The following is an 18,472-nucleotide window of genomic DNA, read 5'->3' on the forward strand; positions in this document are numbered from 1 at the left end:
ATTTGTACTTTTTTTTTTAATTCACTACTAATATAATAAAAGTCGAAGAAGTATAGTATAATGTAACAAGTATATAAGGATATGTAAATGTAACAATTAATACTTTTTAATATATTATTTAAAAGCTGTCGAAATATTTATTATAAGCTTCCTTGCAATTTATATTTCCGTTATACAGTGACCGGTGCAGTGAATAATTACAGTTGTCGGCCTTGCGTCTACTTAATATGTGTCACTACAAACAACACTTTGTTAGAAATATCAAAGGCGATATCCACGTTATAAACAATTTGAAAAGGAAATGGTGTGAACTTTATAATTTCCCAGGTTATAATAACTAGCTCAGATCTAAAAGGCAATATTAATTTAAAGTAATTATATTTTATATTTACATACAGGAATTAAATACAGGATGATTAGTCATAGGTGTAAACGTCATAGTTTTTAAACGAATTTATAACTCATTTGATAGCTTTTACACTTATTTCTAATCAACCTGTATAACTTTTGGGAGTTCAAAATACACTTTTTGTTCACCGTGGATAATAAATAAAAAAATAGAAACAATTTATATAGAGGTACAAGAAGCGGTGTTATCGCTCGAGGCGATTTCTACCAGACAAGCTTTGGATGGAGATGATAGATATTATTTTAATTAATTTATTTATTTATTTTTGTAGACGCCGCATTTATACTTTACTTTATTGGAGATAAACAGTAACAAAAGGCAGTAAGAAAGTACTAACTAAGAAATATAAAATTTGTCACAATTGTTACCTTATAACTGTCTCACTAAGAACATTTAATGATTTAAGGTCAAATAATGACAAACAAAGAAAAACATTACTAAACAGGGATGAAAGATCCAGCGCATTCTGTAGATCACACACTCATACTTTTTAGGGTTGCTACATGATAAAGCGCTATCACTGGGAACTTTTTTATTGGGTTTTAATGGTTTTGAACCCGTGTTGACTTCATACGTATAAACGTATTTAAATATTATTTAATTTTTATTTATTTATTTTTTATTTACGTTTTTATTGAACATTAATAGAATTTTTTTTTCTGCAAAGTCTCCATGCAGTGTATTGTTATAATTCATATAATAGCGTATGGGCCGTAAATCACCGCGAAACTTGAAGACGTAACCGCGACCTAAAATCATAGAACCAAGTCCTTGACAATTAGGCTAACATTGCTTTAGACATATCAAGATATAGTACATTTTTAATAAAGGATTTCGATTATATTGTTGAAATAAAGAGAAGCTGTTATAGCGAACTCTCCGAAACAAATAATCCTAACCTCTTGTCTATTGTCGTTTCAGCTCATAGCACACTGCAAGGCATTGGTCTCCCCCAAAGGTATCTATGGGAGGATAAACCATAATCGCCATACTTTGCTGGCATGTGGGCGGTCGCAGTGTGGTATTATGGTAAGATACGGAACAAAGGCTGTTGTCGATCCTCGAAAACTTTTTGTGAACTGTCTTACACACACGTACAAATATATAAGATTGTATCCCAGGCATCGAACCCGTGAATTACGAACTCAAGTCTCAGTCCTCTACTGTTTTACGTCAAATATAATAAGAATGAAAGTGATATAAAAACTTTTATCTTTAATATGAAGGCGTCACAAAATGATACTGATATATTCATTCTATGTATTTTTTCAGTTGCTTTAAAGTATTTTATTGGACTAATTATATGTTTAAATGTATGTAAAACATGGTATCAAAGGGCCTTGGTTACTTAGTTAAATAAAAATTGAACCTTTAACAACGACGAGTACTTAGTTAGATTATTCATGTTGTCCTTATTTAAATATCAAATAGATGTGTCCTACGAAAGAGCAAATGACTAAAACCTTTCAGACGTAGGCTGTTATTATATCTAGACCTTGTTCTAGGTATATTCGGTTGGAGTAGATAGTAACTGGTTATACAACTACGAACTAATTCTAACTAGGTTGTTTATATAATATAACAATATTTTATACAAAGGTACAATATTATTTGATACTTATAATTTTAAAAATGAAACTATATACTTCTTCCTAGTGCTATCTTTCTTATGTTATGAATTAAAAGTGGTTCTGAACAAAAGTCAAATGGAAGAATGTGGAAGGGTGTATGTAACTACACAGTTTAAATCTACTGGACAATTGACCAACTCTATTAAACATACTGAATACCATAACTTCATTAAAGATACTTATCTGTAAATATGGTTAAATATACCCTTTCTCATTTAAATACCTGTTTATCTTGGGTTGTATGAAATACTAGTTTAATCGCATTCTTTATGAAACTTCTAAGTAATTCTCTAAGCTATGCTTCATTGGAAGACCAATGTCGTACTGTCTCTAGAATATGTATTAATATTTAATATAATTATATTTATTTATTTTCTAACTTCGTTGTTTATGTTAGTACGCTTAGTTTATTTTAAAACTATTTTAACAAATGTTTACAAGTTCGCGATGGGTCTATGAAATATCAGTGTCACGGTTTGTTCGCGACTTGTTCTGAATGGGATACCCTTTTTACTTACATCATGACGTTAGAGATGATACATTGATCATCTTTTTCAAACTTATTATTATTTTGTTTTGTATACTGTTTATCATGTAAGCTCAGCGTATAGGCAACATTTTATTTACTCTGATCATATCATTAATTCAGCCGTAGAACGTCCACTTCTGGACTTAACCAGCCCTTGCAGTTTATTGGGGAAATGTTCTAGAAATTTCCAAGATGAGGTAAAGGTTTGCCGGAAATCTTCAGTTACTACCAATTGTTTACAAAACGGTTTCTTATAGTTCTCGGACTGCTCTGTTTCTGCGAAACTCGTTAGGATGTCAGCATCGACTTCAGAAAGAAGAGAACCCACGCACAAGCTCCAGAGATAATTTATGTTGTTTTCATATATGTCGTCGAAAAATTAAAACGTTTTGAATTTTATTAGAGAATCATTGCGACAACTAGATACTAAATAACACTAGTGCAAAAAAAGGTTATGTTAAGGCATTCAAACTAATGAGTTTGCTCTATAAATTGTACATTCATAATCCACCAATAAGTCATGAAACATTTCCGTAAACTGATTTTAGTTTGTTCAAGGTTAACAGGAATGTGCTTGATTTATGACCGCAAGCTTAAAATATTATTTTTGTCCAGACATTAGCAAAGTTCAAAAAATGTTTCTCACGATTAAAATTTTTGCCTACATTATTTTTTTTAATTTCAAATAAGCCAAACACTATACGTAGTTTGTTTGCGAAAATAGGCGCCCATATAAATCATTTTTTATTAATCTAGAATACAAATATATTGGGGGGATCGGAAGTAAGGTCGTTGCTGCCGATATATTTATTTTATTATTATATTCAGAAAAACCGATTGATTTTTACCGCTCTGGCATTGAAAATTTGTATACTAGATGACAAAAGGTTGTTGATAACGATGATGAATATATTGATAATTAGAAATAAATACTTGTAAAAATGTAGTCGTGTGAATTTTACTTAAGAACGCGACATTACTTTCCGGTCCATGTCATACTTAAGTTATTTATCTTGGACCTTATATTATAAATACATATATCACATTTAAATACGATTATTCTGAGGTATTTTTTGGAAAGCAAAAATGTCTCTACGTCTGTCTTCGAAGCTCTATACGTTATTGGTCTCATTTTTTGAGAAGTCTATATTGTTAGATATCATTGAAATCAAATATATTTGGTTTCTTATAACATAATATTGTCTTATTGACAGTGTCATGTACATTCATTGTTTGACATGTCTGGTTTTCATTCATTCATTATAATTGTATATATAAATACACACACAAACACACATATATATATATACATATATAAATATATATATATATAAAAATATATATATATATATATATATATAAAGTTTACTAATCCATGAATAGTAAAATTTATTTAATAATGCCTATTTATTCAATAAATGGTGAACTGTCTAATGGTCTTTTAAAGTAAACTTAGTTAATACATCACGTGATTATTCAATAACACTGTTCGTGTAAAATTTTCACATGAAATTGTGACGTAATTATGTTAGTTCCGACAATCGTATCTTCATAATGTATGTAGGTCTCGTTAGCTTTAAACGGACTTGTTCACACTGAACAGTACAGTTTCAATTTAAAAACAAAGAAGCGGTCACCAAGTCAAGTGTCTGCAAGCCATCTTCTGTTATTTAAATACAAAAGGTTTTGCATAAAAAATAATCACTCTCCAAAACTGTTACAATTGTTCTGAAAAAATAAATACTGACTCCGTTATGCAACGCCTCAACAATATTTTTAGTCAAAGCTCGCTTTTGAAATGTTTCACGAGCATTGCATTGTCATTTTCTTGTATACAAAGAATTTCATAGTTTATTCATAATTTTAAATATAATTAATTAAATAAAATGTACAAATTCTAATAACACCTTAGATTACTTATTTCATGTACAATTTTTATAAAGGTTAACATGTTTTATCTTCTATTAACCTTGGATGTTCACTTATACAAACAAGTGAATCGATTATCCTAAATTATAAATATAACTAAATATATTAATTTCCTATTTGTTATTCAAACAGATTAATTTTTCAATAATTAGTTTTATTTGATCTGAAATACAACAGATACGTATTTCTGCTTTATGTGTTTTATATAGTAAATACATGGCGTTTGATTAAAGGTAGAAAACTTTAGAGAGGTGAATATATAACTTATTTGTCAACAAAAATCTTTAGACACCTATTTCTAAACTTGTTTAAACTAAACACTTTTAAATATGTTACTTACATTTATTTTTTCTAATGGAATGCGACAAACCTATTACTTCTGGAACAACATTCTGCAGAGACAGATGGTAAACATTAATTAATTTTGATATGTTCTAATTCGAGTTTTCAAAACACTTTTTTCGTCTATATTATCATTACCTTATTTATTATTTCAAAAGTTACTAATTTTTAAGATGCAGTTTCAATACATTAATCAAACATACTATACATTCACCCCTTTTAAAGCTTTTACACCTACTATCAATCGTAATAATATATTATCGTAATTACATTATAAGTTATCACAAACAATGTTTATAATATGCACACGTGGACAAGATTGACTAATGTCGTATGATATTAATAATCAAAATGAACTCTTAAAGACCATGTCTTTCTTTGTCTCCGCTATACTTTCCATCAAGATCAGCGAACGGCCTTGCGTTTCCGGATACATCGTAATGATCATAGCTTGACGTGCACGCGTTTTTTTTTAAAGATCTTCAAGTACCCAGCTGCCACGCCCGCGCGTGTATGATCCGTATAAAAGCTCCCGTCCACATTCGTCTGCATTCATTCAACGAGTGGAAATCCTCCCGACTAAACGATGTCAGCTAAGGTGATTACACTAAGTGAAGTGCTATCATTAATATTGTACAGTGATAAATATATTGTGTCGACTATAAAGAGTTATTTCTTTGCATTCCAATTTCAAATTTTTTTTTTTTTGTAAAACCATTTTCTTTTACCTATATTATGTGATTATTCATATTTTATCTTTTATAACATTATTGTCCACAAAAATTAGTTTTTTTTCTTAATAACAGGATGTTATCAAACTATACCGTGCACGTAGAAGAAGTACATTAATATTCTTTTGGCGGTTACTTAAGAATGTAGCTTGCGGCTGATGCTATTAAATACGTGCAGAATTGCTTGCTTACTCTTTATAAGGGATTAAAAATATTATTAGAATTTTTATACTAAATTATTACAACTCTTTGTTTTATATACATAGTGTTTGATAAGTTTAAATGAGTGTTTTTAAAAATGTGATTATAACTCACCTCCTCTCTGTTACAGTTCGTCGTAGTGCTCGCCTTGGTGGCCGTGGCCCACAGTTCAGTGGTGCCGGCGGTACCAGTAGCGAAAGTAGACGCGGACTACACAAGCTTCGCTTACGATGTAGCAGACCCCAACACCGGCGACTTCAAGAGCCAAGTTGAAACACGCGTCGGCGGTAACGTGGCTGGACAATACTCTCTGCTCGACGCTGATGGCACGAAGCGTACCGTAGACTACACCGCCGATGACGTCAATGGTTTCAACGCGGTTGTGAGGAAAGACCCAGCTGTTGTAGCCACTCCTGTCGTCGCTGCTCCCGCTGTTGTAGCTGCCGCTGCTGCTCCGGCAGTAGTCGATGCACGCACCGTTGCTGCTCCTGCTGTCGTGGCCTCTTCTCCTGCTGTCGTGGCCTCTTCGCCTGCTGTCGTGGCCTCTGCACCTGCTGTCGTGGCCTCTGCGCCCGCTGTAGTGGCCGCTCGTGCCTTCGCCGCTCCCTCACTGTACGCCGCAGCTCCCCTGTACGCACAAAAGTACTACTCACCATCTTTATACGCTGCCGGCGCTCATTCATTTGTAGCCCGTAATTTCGCTGCCCCTGCGTACTATACCGCCTCCGGTCCGGTCCTCTCCGCCCGCACCGTCGCCGCCCCTGCATACTTGACCCGATCACCTTACGCCTACGCAGCCTACTCCGCACCAGTATCATACTGGTAGACCTTAACGAGATAACATTGTATAATATAAACGAAATACTCAAATGATCGGCTTGTAAATAGAACAAAGTTTTGTACATATCTGTCACGAGTGTATTAAACTATCATCTATTAATAATTTTGTTTGTTTATTTTTTTCCCATCTTATTTTATCACAAACTAATAATCCTAATACATTCCGGTTTTATAACGTTGTCCTTTCAAGCGCCATAGAGTACACCTATACTCAACGATCACAAGACCTTATCCTAACCGCATAGAGATGTGGTCACACTGCCTTTAAATAGATAGATAGATAAACATTTATTTCACACTATAATAATACACACACAAACAATAGCAAAAAATGTAATTATTACCAAAAAAGCTACATTAAAACAGATCTTGTCAAAATATAGACATATAAATTTAAGCGTATCGCAGTAATGTAAGTATTCAACGAACAGGATCACCCAGTGGTCGAAAATTTGATTTACAATCATAGCCTTGTAGACCGTCACTGACTAATCAGCGGAAAGAGCAATGTGCTTAAAGCCAAACACGCATAAAGCGCAACAAGTTATATAAATATATTATTCTTATTCCTAATTCCTAAAGTCCTTCTCCTTCCGCCATCTTCCGTCTTATGACGTCACGCCATGAATTCTGATTGTTGACTAGACGTCAAACATATTTTTGACGTCGTACATAATGATGTCAAGTTTACAGTGGATTTGATGGGACCATATAATTATTTGACTGTGTTCAAGTGCAGTTTTCCCTACTTTACATCGGCAAATCACCAGCTTCTCCAGATTGTCAATCGTAATCCGATTAATTTATTAAAAATACTCAAGTGCTCGCTTATTGCATGAAGTAGAGAATCAAGTAATAAATTTGAGGGCCTTAGTATAGGACATAGATGCATATACCGCGGCCCGCCGGTCGAATTCTGGTGGCCCGCCGACAGCAAAAATAATACTCTCGTACATTCGAAAAATATTGAATTCTATTCGGCGGCCGGGCCGCCATCAGTTCGTGATTTGCCCGAGTGGCCCCTAGTCTTAATAAGTCTATGCAACCATGGTATAGGAGCATGCATTAGTATGCCGTCCAGTTGCATTAAAAACACATCTCAAAAACGTCTACATAATAACTGCCTTCTATACTAATAAAACTTTGTGATGTAAGAAAATATCGTTACTAGGAATGATGGCTTTATTATTTTTATTATTTAATACATCTTCAACATCATTGTGAATATAATGGGAATAGTTTTAGTATTTTGTAGATGACAACTGTAGCAGTATCTCTGTGATCACTTGCACTCGCATTTATGGTGATATTCACTGTCAATCATATATAAGATGCTGTCAAAAGAACTCTATGTCAAAATACAATTGTTCTAGAAACTCACAGTTAGATTACCAAACACATTCTGTTACCTCTAACTTGCCTCGTGTTTTGCGTGAGGCCTCTTATATTTTTTCACAAAAAGAAGTAAGCAAAAGTAAAAATGACTGGGATTAGAGTAACTATTTATTTTACTGAGACAAATGGTCTCTGTTCGGCAATAATTAAACTGGAAAATACTAAAAATATCTAGAACAGGGAACAATAACCTCAGAGGTCCCGGAGATTTAGGGAAATTTAAACGATCGTTCCATAGAGACAGAGAGGCTTACAAACGGGACTTTGGCCTGGGTTGCCACTCAGTATGGGATCCAAAGCTGCTTCAGGAAATCGAAACCTCTGGTGTTATCAACCTGTATACAACTACTTCGATAAAGAAACGCTTAAAGATAAACGATAAAAGCTGCTACAATTAAGAAATTCGGTGACAATATGATCTCATGCATTTAATTTCCGTATAGAATCCGATCACCTTCTTTTGAATACTACACGTATTGCGATATTTTTTTCATAATTGCGTGCATAAAGGCTTTCAAACTTAATCTAATTAAATAAAAAATGACTAGTTACGGCGACGTAAACACAATCATGCTTATGCACGTAAATAATCACATCTTCGTGTATACACTCCACGGTCCACGAAATTCGTAGCATCATCCTGCAACATCACATCTCGAAAGCATGTACAGAATCTCAATAGGCTTTATTCAAGATACGTTTTTGACCTGTAACTCAGTAAGGAGAAAAAAAGAACCAGTTTTATTTTGGTTTTTATAGTGATGTTGCAGTTTTTCTTTGTTTTTCTCAGCTACGATTTTGCTTTTTTCGTCATACTTATACGCCTATTTATCTGATTTTTCCGAAATTCTTTATTGCTGATGGCAGAACTAAAGTAATTAAAATACTCGACATTTTCATTTTATTTTCGGTTTCGACTTATTAACTGCTGTTGATGGGTTCTATATATATTAACGGTCTTTCATATTTATTTTGGTCTTGCAGAAATGGTATGTCATTGTCTATACAGCGGAGCCCGCGTAAATATTTTTTAAGCGTTGTATAGAATAGGGGGACAGACTAACACCTTTTGCACCGAGAACCGGATGAAATATTTCTACATTAACAATACCCGATAAACGTATAGCTTTAAGATACATAACTAGAAAAGCATAATCAATCAATTAAAAAAAACGTAGCAAGACATTTACTGACCAACATATAAGTGCAAGTTTCCGTTCAGAAGTCATTATCTTATATGGTTATCATAATATGTATCCGCCTTTAATTCGGAATAGGTCACCTCTGCACTGACTCATATAACTGTATATAAGGTTTATATTTTTTCGCATAATATCGGAAAATATACTATTTTCATATTATTATATCACATTTTATATTTAAAAAAAACGACTTCTACGTTATTCTATTTTAAGTTTTTTTGCGTTTTGAAAACGGTAATATTCTTTGATAACAAGTCAACACAGTCTATAAGCGCCTTCAAAACTTCAGTACAATAATTATTAGAATCTTAGCGCCACGATATATATTATAAATGTGAGAAAAATTGTACATCCGTTATTGGACAGTAAAATTTTTGTAATCAAATTATTTAATGTTACTAAAATTTATATTTCGTGTAAATGGATTTAGAATTTGTAACGAGTCGAATTTATTAAATAAATGTTTTAAATGATACAAATGTTTTAAACATTCGATGACAGGAAAACTCTGCTATCAATAATCATATTATTAAAGGTGAACGAGTTTTCTGTTAATTATTAGTTTCCATTGTTCCGTGTACGAAAGGTTATGATTCAATTTATGAAGGAAGGTCCAGAAACACTTATATTACTTAAACCAAAAAATGTTCTAAGCACACCAAGTAATTTCAAACGATAATAAAAATTTTCCACTTTAAGGATACAAGTATCCTCTCCAAGCAAGTATTCCTACATGTATTCCTTCATACGAGCACTATATGTATTGTAATCACAAATTTTTGAGTAAATCTTAATAAATGACAAACTTCTCATGTTTTAGTTTTTTTTTTGCTTGAATAGAACCCGTCACTTGACTTGTAAGTAGTCCCTAACCACTATTATTTCCCTGAGATAAAGACAATACACTGAAGAAAACATAAAATCAATGTCTGTGGTTATAACCAGCTGTTTTCTGGAACACAAGTCACGGTGGGACCCCGCGGCGATTATAAAATAATTTATGATTTCATAAGTTATTTTCTTTTTTCCTTGTTTCCTGTTTATTCATATTTACCGAAAGACGCCCATTGAAAGGCTTAGGACAATATAGAATCTATTATAGTGTATTAAAAAACATGGAATTATATTTGAAAAGTAGAAAATGAAAAAAATATTTAAAATTAGATTGTACACACGTTTTGGGGAAGAAAAAATAGTTACGCTGTAGGGACTAGGGCGTCCTTTGATATATCTTATTGGAACAGTAGCAACTCAGTTTAGAACTATATTACTGCCTTAACCGCATTTAAAGGTTGTGTATTTGAGGGAGCAGAACGTGGAAGGTTACATAACAGCACGGGAGTTCCCACGGCAATCTCAATAGGAGACGTTCCACCAAAATGCATCATCACCGTATCTTATTTTACCACCATTTTGTCAGTGTCATTGTATTTGTAAATTTTCATAGTTCATTATTTTTATTAGGTACGTCATTTTTTTTTAATTTGAGTACTATTAACCAATATTAATCATTTTAAAAATATCCAACCATTCCTGACGTAGTCTTGATATAGTGATCCATATTTAAATTAATATTAGCACCATTAATTTCATTAAATTAACAAATCTACTAGTTTTTCGATATTTATGTCTTCCATCTATTATATTACTATTACTCATATCCTAAATGAATAGGAATAAACGGTTCGGTTTTTTTATTACCGACGACTTCCCATCGCGATTTCGCTAATTCATATAAAAAGGAGACAAATTCAGTAAACTGCATCATTTAAGAAGACGCAAACATCTAACGAAGAAATGGCGGCAAAGGTATATTTATGTTTTATAAATATTCTTTTTAATATTTCAAGTTTGTTAGATTAGTAAAATTTTTATTATAAAGTGCTTACTATGTGTATATAAGACTTAGAGGAAACACAGTCGTCAGGGATTGGACAGATCTCTATACAAATGAAATAAGAAGACAATAAAGTTGAACAAAATATAAAAAAGACCGTCCCAGGAATACAAAAATAAAACAAATTATTTCCCTGTGTTTCAACATTCAGTGTTTCAGAAACGAGAACCTCCTAGAAAGCCAAGAAAAAGCAAAGACCATGAAGATACTTTGGATGTCTTGCTCGAGTGTTGCTAGTTTTTGGTCACATAGACAGGTAAAGCGGCCAAAATCTAGAACCACTGATGATGACCGTAAAAGTCGAAGGCAGACATCAGAGAGTTCCAATCAGTTGAGCAAAAAGATTCCTCTCGCACTTGACACCAACCATTAAGTTACGTTCCTCTATGATGCTAAAGATAGGAGGAGGTGGCGATGTTAGAAGGAAGGACTTATACAATCCACTATTTACCTACATTATTGATTTCTATCCGTATTCTACTTCTTACTCACGTGGTTTTGATAGAGCAATCAACGGTATTCGAGCCTATCATCTCCCCCTCGTCGAGGTGTTACGTGCGCGGTAATCCCACAATGGACTTCATTTGAACCATGGTTACCACTAAAACTTTAGTCATTCACTCTGGACAAAAAATCCATTGCTTTGTATACCTCGTATCCTCTTGTAGAGATATCCGAACGATAGGAATATTATTATGTTATTTTTTAAAATGCTAAGATCTTAACAGTGACTTAATAAATTAAAGTTTTCCGAGCGCTAACGTAGTCCGTTACGTTTTGAAAGGAATCGAAAAATTGCGCTTTATTCTTCTTGCTAATTTTCTTCGTTAATGAAGTTCGTATCCGTCTTATAACGCCTAGATGGAATCGATGACGAGCTATTTCCATATCTTCCTGTCGTCGTGTTCCCTCGGGGAAGCATTAAAGGGAAAGTCGTTAATGACTTTAATTTATTAGAGCAACGGGAAGATGATAATTCGTGTGGTCTCCTGTTGTCGAAATAATTTGGTTGTTTTCAATATAACTGTAATAACTTGTGACTTCTTGGTAATGAGCCAAGTCTTGATCTTTAATTAGGTGAGGATAAAATTGTTCTTGCTATGTGAGACGTACCCAATGTTTCCACTGTTTGTCCATCTCTGCTTATAAATCTTAAACGTATTCTCTTGTTTCAAATTACTTTTACGTATGCTATAACCATGTAATTTTACTATTTATATTCTATGCGAAAGCCCAGCTATAGATATGACCAACTTTGGACGTATTGCAACTTAAATTATGACAATGAAATAAATTAATATCTTTTTTGTTTTAGTTCTTCGCAATCCTGGCTCTCGTGGCAGCGGTACAAGGCTCCGTGTTGCCATCTGAAATAGTTACGCAAACTGATAACGATTACTCAAGCTTCGCGTACGATGTGGCAGATCCTAACACCGGAGATTACAAAGGTCACTCAGAAACACGTAGCGGTGGAACCGTGAAGGGACAGTACTGGCTGATCGAACCTGATGGTAGTAAAAGAATCGTCGACTACACCGCCGATGACGTCAACGGCTTCAGAGCGGTTGTGAGAAAAGTACCAGTAACCGTGGAAACAAAGATTGCAACACCTGTAGTAGTGCCTACTCCGGAGGTTGCACCAGCATACGTCGCCCCACGTACATACACACCTTCCTCATACTCCTTTACAACTCCTTCAACCGTCTATACTCCATACGATTTCAAAGCTCCGTACTACTTTACACGTTCACCTAACCCCTATAGATCTTATCGCAACCGTTACAATCGCTGGTAAATTAAAAAAAAATACCTATTGCAATATTGAAAGAATTTGACTCGGCTTATAATATGGGGACGAAATAAATCAGTGTTTAGTTACACTATAATATTCTTTTTATTTACACTCAGTTGATTAAAAATGTGATTATATTAATAAATGATAGTATAAATTATAAAATATGTTTGTTTTACTTACTAAAACCCAAGAGTTCTTTTCCTGTATCCGTTTTTAAAATGTTGTAATCCTAACGCTATTAAATATTAAGCTTATAAAATGTATCGTATTATAAAGTTCAGAGGCATGAAAATGAAAACCGTGTACAAAACAAACAAAAAAGGTTACATGTCATTTAAATTCGCTCGCATGAAAAGGTGATGTGATTAAAAATGTACTAAAAAGTTGATGCTCTAAATAATTTTGAATATAAGCCGCGTTGCAATTTGCAAATTAAATCTTAATTTATTTTAGAAAAAAAAAAGACAAATTCCAAACAAGAATTTGTGGAACAAAAAATTAAAAAATTACAACGCATAATATTATTAAGATAATACATATATATTTAATAATTGATTACATAAAAACTAAGTGACTGAAATTAAAATAATTTATGGAAGATTTAGTAGAGGTTTATTAAAAAAAAAACTAAATCATTTAAACCAAACATGACAAATGAGAATATTTTCTTTATATTCACCCCTTTATAGTCTTTGCGCGCATTTCCAATCATTCTATATAAGATTTTGAATAATAAATATTGCATTTAATAAAATCAATCTCTGTTCTTTCTTTGTTAAAGATATTTAGGACCAGACTCGTCTATTCATAATAAAAAATAACTGTGACAGGGCATAGTTATCCTAACTTCTGGAATATATTGTTGTTTAACTTCTTTTTTTTTGAGATGTCATGATATTACTCTATAATCTTTCCAAATAGACCTACTCATTTTTATGTCAACCTGGTGAATCCTGTTTTAAGTTGCGTACAAAATTCTCATTCAACCGACAAACATCATATCATTTTTGTTAACATTCGCTACCACGCACAAAAGTTTTTTTTTTTTTCAATTTAACATTAGAATGCCCAACCATTTTTTAGAATTGGAATTTAAAATACTCTTGTCGACTTTTAAATTAGTCTTTTTACAAACGGAAGTACCGAAGCAATTATTTTTATATTTTACTTACCTGAATTTTCGTTTTATATAGAGAACGCAGTCGTATACCTATGCTCACCGCAAGGACAGATAATGTCAAGCTTGGTTGACTTAGGTGCGTATACTATTCCTTCTTCGTATTATACGGAAATGTCGTGGGTTGTACCCTCATATCCCTGCCCCAAAAGATTTACACCTCTCGAACTTTTTACTTGAATTCGGCTAACTTAGAATTGTGTAGCCTTGTGGTCTTAAATTAATTGCAATGGTAGGCCTCATTGTATGAATAACATCATCATGATTTGAGCCGTATGACGTTCACTGCTGGACATGGACCTCCTCTATAGATTACCAATTGGACCAATAAGAATCATGCATGTACACTCGATTTCAATCACAATTGCCCACTTGCAGCGAGCGTCTAAGGGCTCAAACGAAAGCAGTTACAAAAGTTACAATATAACACAGCAATTTCTGTACTACCTATCTATAAGTAATACGATCTAATGAGTCAGTAGTAAAACAAATATGTAGTAGCAGTGGTAAAACAAATATTTCATCCCTCCTACATCGTTATACGTATTGCAAATGGATTCCCAGAAATCTACATGCTTTCAATGCTGCGCCACCTGATCCTATTTTTTCGTAGAGATGCTCAACATGAAGTAGTAATATTTGGTCTACGCTAATTCGGAATTTTTTCCATCACCATAAAGTTTTTTCCAGTTTCAAGTTTTTGTCGACCGTTTTCGCTATGTATCCGAAAAATTCTAGTCCTCGACGTAGGCCGAAAGTCTAGTAGAAAACCTGGTGTACATTTTCAGACTGCATACATTAGATATGTTGGTGAGGAATACAGTGCACAGAATTTGTAGAATCTTCCTCCAACACCACTTTTAGAAAGCATTCACACGATCATATTATACATATATACACGGCCTTCTCCAAGATCCACGTTTATTAAAAATAGCTTACCAGTAATATACTCAAAAAAAGTATATCATTTTGGCGTCAATTCAAATAATTGTTAAAAGGTTTTGTATTTTAACAAAATATTAGGGCCATGCGGAGGAACCAATTGTGAGAATAGCATAATTCATCTTCTTTTTCTCAACCAATGGAAACCCAACCCTGGACACAAGGCTGCCCTTAAGATAGCTCAGATATATAGACAAGTTATAATATAAGTCAGTGGTCTATGTATCACTATCAGCATCTGCTATTCATATATATGTGAAGATAACATGTCTTAGGCGGAGAATCTAAAGAGGCATAAGCTGCCAATTCAAGCATTTACAAAATATTACTTGGAGCATCGGCGAAAAATTGCCAGTTTATCGGTGTTTATATGTGCGTCTATGGTGCGAGGGATTTACATGAATTATATCCCTCATCTCTTTTCCTCCATCGGGCACCAAGACGCACGGATTCACAACATTCATAAACTGTTGAAATTCCTTTAATCCACGCTAAGTGTTTTTGTACTTCTTTTATAGTGCGAACAGCCAAGGAATGCCAACCTACAAGCGTCGTTGTTTCCAGCTAGCTAAATAAAACTCATCATTCTTCAAGTCAAAAGTGAATAGGCAAACATTACCATCATATACCTCGTCATTGATTAACTAACTAAAATTAGGCAAAAACAGGTCAGATGCTTTGCCTATGATCAATAAAAAATAATATTCGGTGCAATTACATGAAAAAAATATTTTAAAAGCAAGAGTAATTATATCGAATGGAAACGAAAGCTCAAAACCCATGTCGTTATTTATTAAAGAAACCCAACAAACCCATTGCTTTGGCATAGTAAGACAATTTTTAGTACTCTTCCCAATTAACTATGTAAACATTTATGACGTATATGCATTATCAATGTGGACATTTTACGCAGTATTTTTTATAATTTCTTATTTGCTTAACTTTATATTATTGTTTAAAATGCAATAAAAAGTTGAATTAATTTCGGTGTAAATTATTTGTTTTATCATTATATAATAAAAATAATTCTTTATATAAATCATTCGTACGAGATATGGACACATGGAAGCTTTTTGCAATATCATTAACAACAAATAAATATATAAATTACAAAACATAACATTTTTAATAGGCACAAGTGACCTTGTAAATTAATCTAAATATACATCCTAAAGTAATAGATATTATTAATCGTACTGTATTCTTTATTGCAAACGACTTCCCATCATAATTTTGTCAAATCATATAAAAAGCTGCGGATTGCATAAACTGGAACATTTAACAAGTTGCGAATAACTGAATAGGAAATGGCCGCTAAGGTAAGTAAACTCAAAGCCAGTAGGCACACAAAACATTTATACTAAAATTGATATATTTCGATTCTAAGATCTTTTTCTACTCTTGTTCTACATCTAGTTTCTCCTAATTAATAAGTTTTGCATATTTATTTTGCTACTTTGTATAATTTTTATTGTATTTAATTTTGTTCCCCTTGCGTATTTTTGTTTTAAACATAAAAATATATTGATCAGTGATAGATGTATAAGCTTTAAATGAGTCAATGTATTGCCGATTTGTCAGCAAAATTCTTTAACGTTTTTACACCTATTTCCAATCACCCTATGTAAAGTTCAGTCTGAAACTCCATTGCGGCAGGATAGATAGTAAAAAATAATTTAATATGTATTAATCCGAATATTGAAAACGCTAAAAACGGATAATCTTACTATACTATCGTTATGTATTTATTTCTTATTATTGGTTCACTATTGTTTTTGAATAGAGCAGGCATATATTAATTAAAAGAAAATGAGCTATATATTCTCCTCTTTAAATCTTTTTTATCTCTAACCTGTCGACCTTTATTTAGGTTTATGGTTTAAGTCATTGTATGGGCGACATTTTCATAACATATGAATGTAATTTTAGAAATCGGTTCTGCGTCAAAATATATCTTCATATATTTAAAATATAAACTACAGGAACAACATAAAAAGGTAAGTAAGAAAAGGACCAATATATAGCTACTTCCGCCATGCAGCAGTATTCGTGCAATAAAGTGCACCGCCCGCCAGCCCGCTGATAAATGCGCATGCGGCAAACAATGCGAAATACAGAACTACCACCGTTAATTCACTTAACACGTGTTTCACTCCTCCACGGGGCACCCTCAGGAGTAATGTTGCACCGATTAGTGCCACTCACGCTCACTCTGTGTTTGGAGGATGCTATATATTGGTCCTTTTCTTACTTAGGATAGACTTCCGCAAAATAACGCCTGAATCCATTATATATAATAAAAAGGTAACTAAAATAAGACACTCAAATCTTTTTTTTTAATAGTTCATCACGATTCTGGCTCTCGTGGCTGCCAGTCATTGCCAGCCATTTGACAACGACTACACGAGTTTCTCGTACGACGTAGCAGATCCTAACACTGGCGACTACAAAGGCCACACGGAGACACGCGTCGGTGGGACAGTGAAGGGGCAGTATTGGCTAATTGAACCTGACGGTAGCAAACGCATTGTCGACTACATTGCCGATAACAACGGCTTCAGAGCGACTGTGCGGAAAGAATCTTTAAGCGTTCAAAAAAATATTCAAGTTCCTGTGGTTACTAAACCAGATATTACATCTGCATATGTACCGTATACAACACCGCCTCCCACCAGAACGCCGTATTATAAAAATACTTCCATATATCGCACCAAATCATTTGCCAGGCCTATCTATTATCAACAATCTCCTTACAGATACAGTTCTTACTCTGCTCCATTGAACTACTATTAGTTTTTGATTAGTAAATATACATTTAAAAACAACACTTTTATAAGTTGCAACAATTACTGTGAAATATAAAGAAACTTTTTTGTAATGAACTATTTTTATTAATTGATTTAATAAAATGTGAGTACCTGTAAGATTTAAGCGAAAATTTTAAATAAAATTTAATAAAAATTAACAAATTGATTTCGTTTTTATTTGAAGAGCTTTGAAGCCGTTAACACTACCAGACCTCAACATAGCACAAGCTTACTCAAGTTTGAAAATACCTCGAAACAACTATGACATTTGAATGTCTAAAAACTTGTTCCGCCCGTGATTATGGGTGACACAAACTACTCGAAATGCCTGGAAAATAAAAGTAAGTGGTTTTATTTCTTCTAAAATATCAGTAATCGGTATAATAGAATAAAAAAAAGCCTGCTGTTTACCAAGTTTCACTGCTATGAAGCAATTTATATTCTTCATGCTACATTTATTGTGTATATTTATATTATAATCGAATCTGCAAATGCCACAGCGGTGCAACAAAAATATATTTATAAGAAATATCTGAAATAACTTGCTTTAATTGTATCGTTAATATTTTCTGAATTAAAATACGGTGGTATTCGCACATGATAAAAATTATTAAATAGTTAATAAAACAAATTTTTACGTGCTTT

At 33.1% G+C, this 18,472-nt stretch overlaps 3 protein-coding genes across 3 annotated transcripts; all 3 read left to right on the forward strand.

Moving 5' to 3' along the window:
- Nucleotides 1–5,398: 5,398 nt before the first annotated feature.
- LOC137922089 (cuticle protein 19.8-like) lies at nucleotides 5,399–6,715 on the forward strand. Its single transcript, XM_068764945.1, has 2 exons — nucleotides 5,399–5,438; nucleotides 5,903–6,715. The coding sequence occupies exons 1-2, from the start codon at nucleotides 5,427–5,429 to the stop codon at nucleotides 6,596–6,598; spliced, it is 708 nt and encodes a 235-aa protein (XP_068621046.1). The 5' UTR covers nucleotides 5,399–5,426; the 3' UTR covers nucleotides 6,599–6,715.
- Nucleotides 6,716–11,006: 4,291 nt separating this feature from the next.
- LOC137921975 (larval cuticle protein A2B-like) lies at nucleotides 11,007–12,901 on the forward strand. Its single transcript, XM_068764782.1, has 2 exons — nucleotides 11,007–11,018; nucleotides 12,422–12,901. The coding sequence occupies exons 1-2, from the start codon at nucleotides 11,007–11,009 to the stop codon at nucleotides 12,899–12,901; spliced, it is 492 nt and encodes a 163-aa protein (XP_068620883.1).
- A 3,426-nt stretch (nucleotides 12,902–16,327) lies between these two features.
- On the forward strand, nucleotides 16,328–17,813 carry LOC137921976 (larval/pupal rigid cuticle protein 66-like). Its single transcript, XM_068764783.1, has 2 exons — nucleotides 16,328–16,339; nucleotides 17,364–17,813. The coding sequence occupies exons 1-2, from the start codon at nucleotides 16,328–16,330 to the stop codon at nucleotides 17,811–17,813; spliced, it is 462 nt and encodes a 153-aa protein (XP_068620884.1).
- The last annotated feature ends 659 nt before the right edge of the window (nucleotides 17,814–18,472 follow it).

The sequence above is a fragment of the Battus philenor genome, unplaced genomic scaffold (genome assembly GCF_028537555.1).
Source record: "Battus philenor isolate CCGP_79_NKW_IND1 unplaced genomic scaffold, ilBatPhil1.0.hap1 SCAF_2, whole genome shotgun sequence".
NCBI lineage: Eukaryota > Metazoa > Arthropoda > Insecta > Lepidoptera > Papilionidae > Battus > Battus philenor.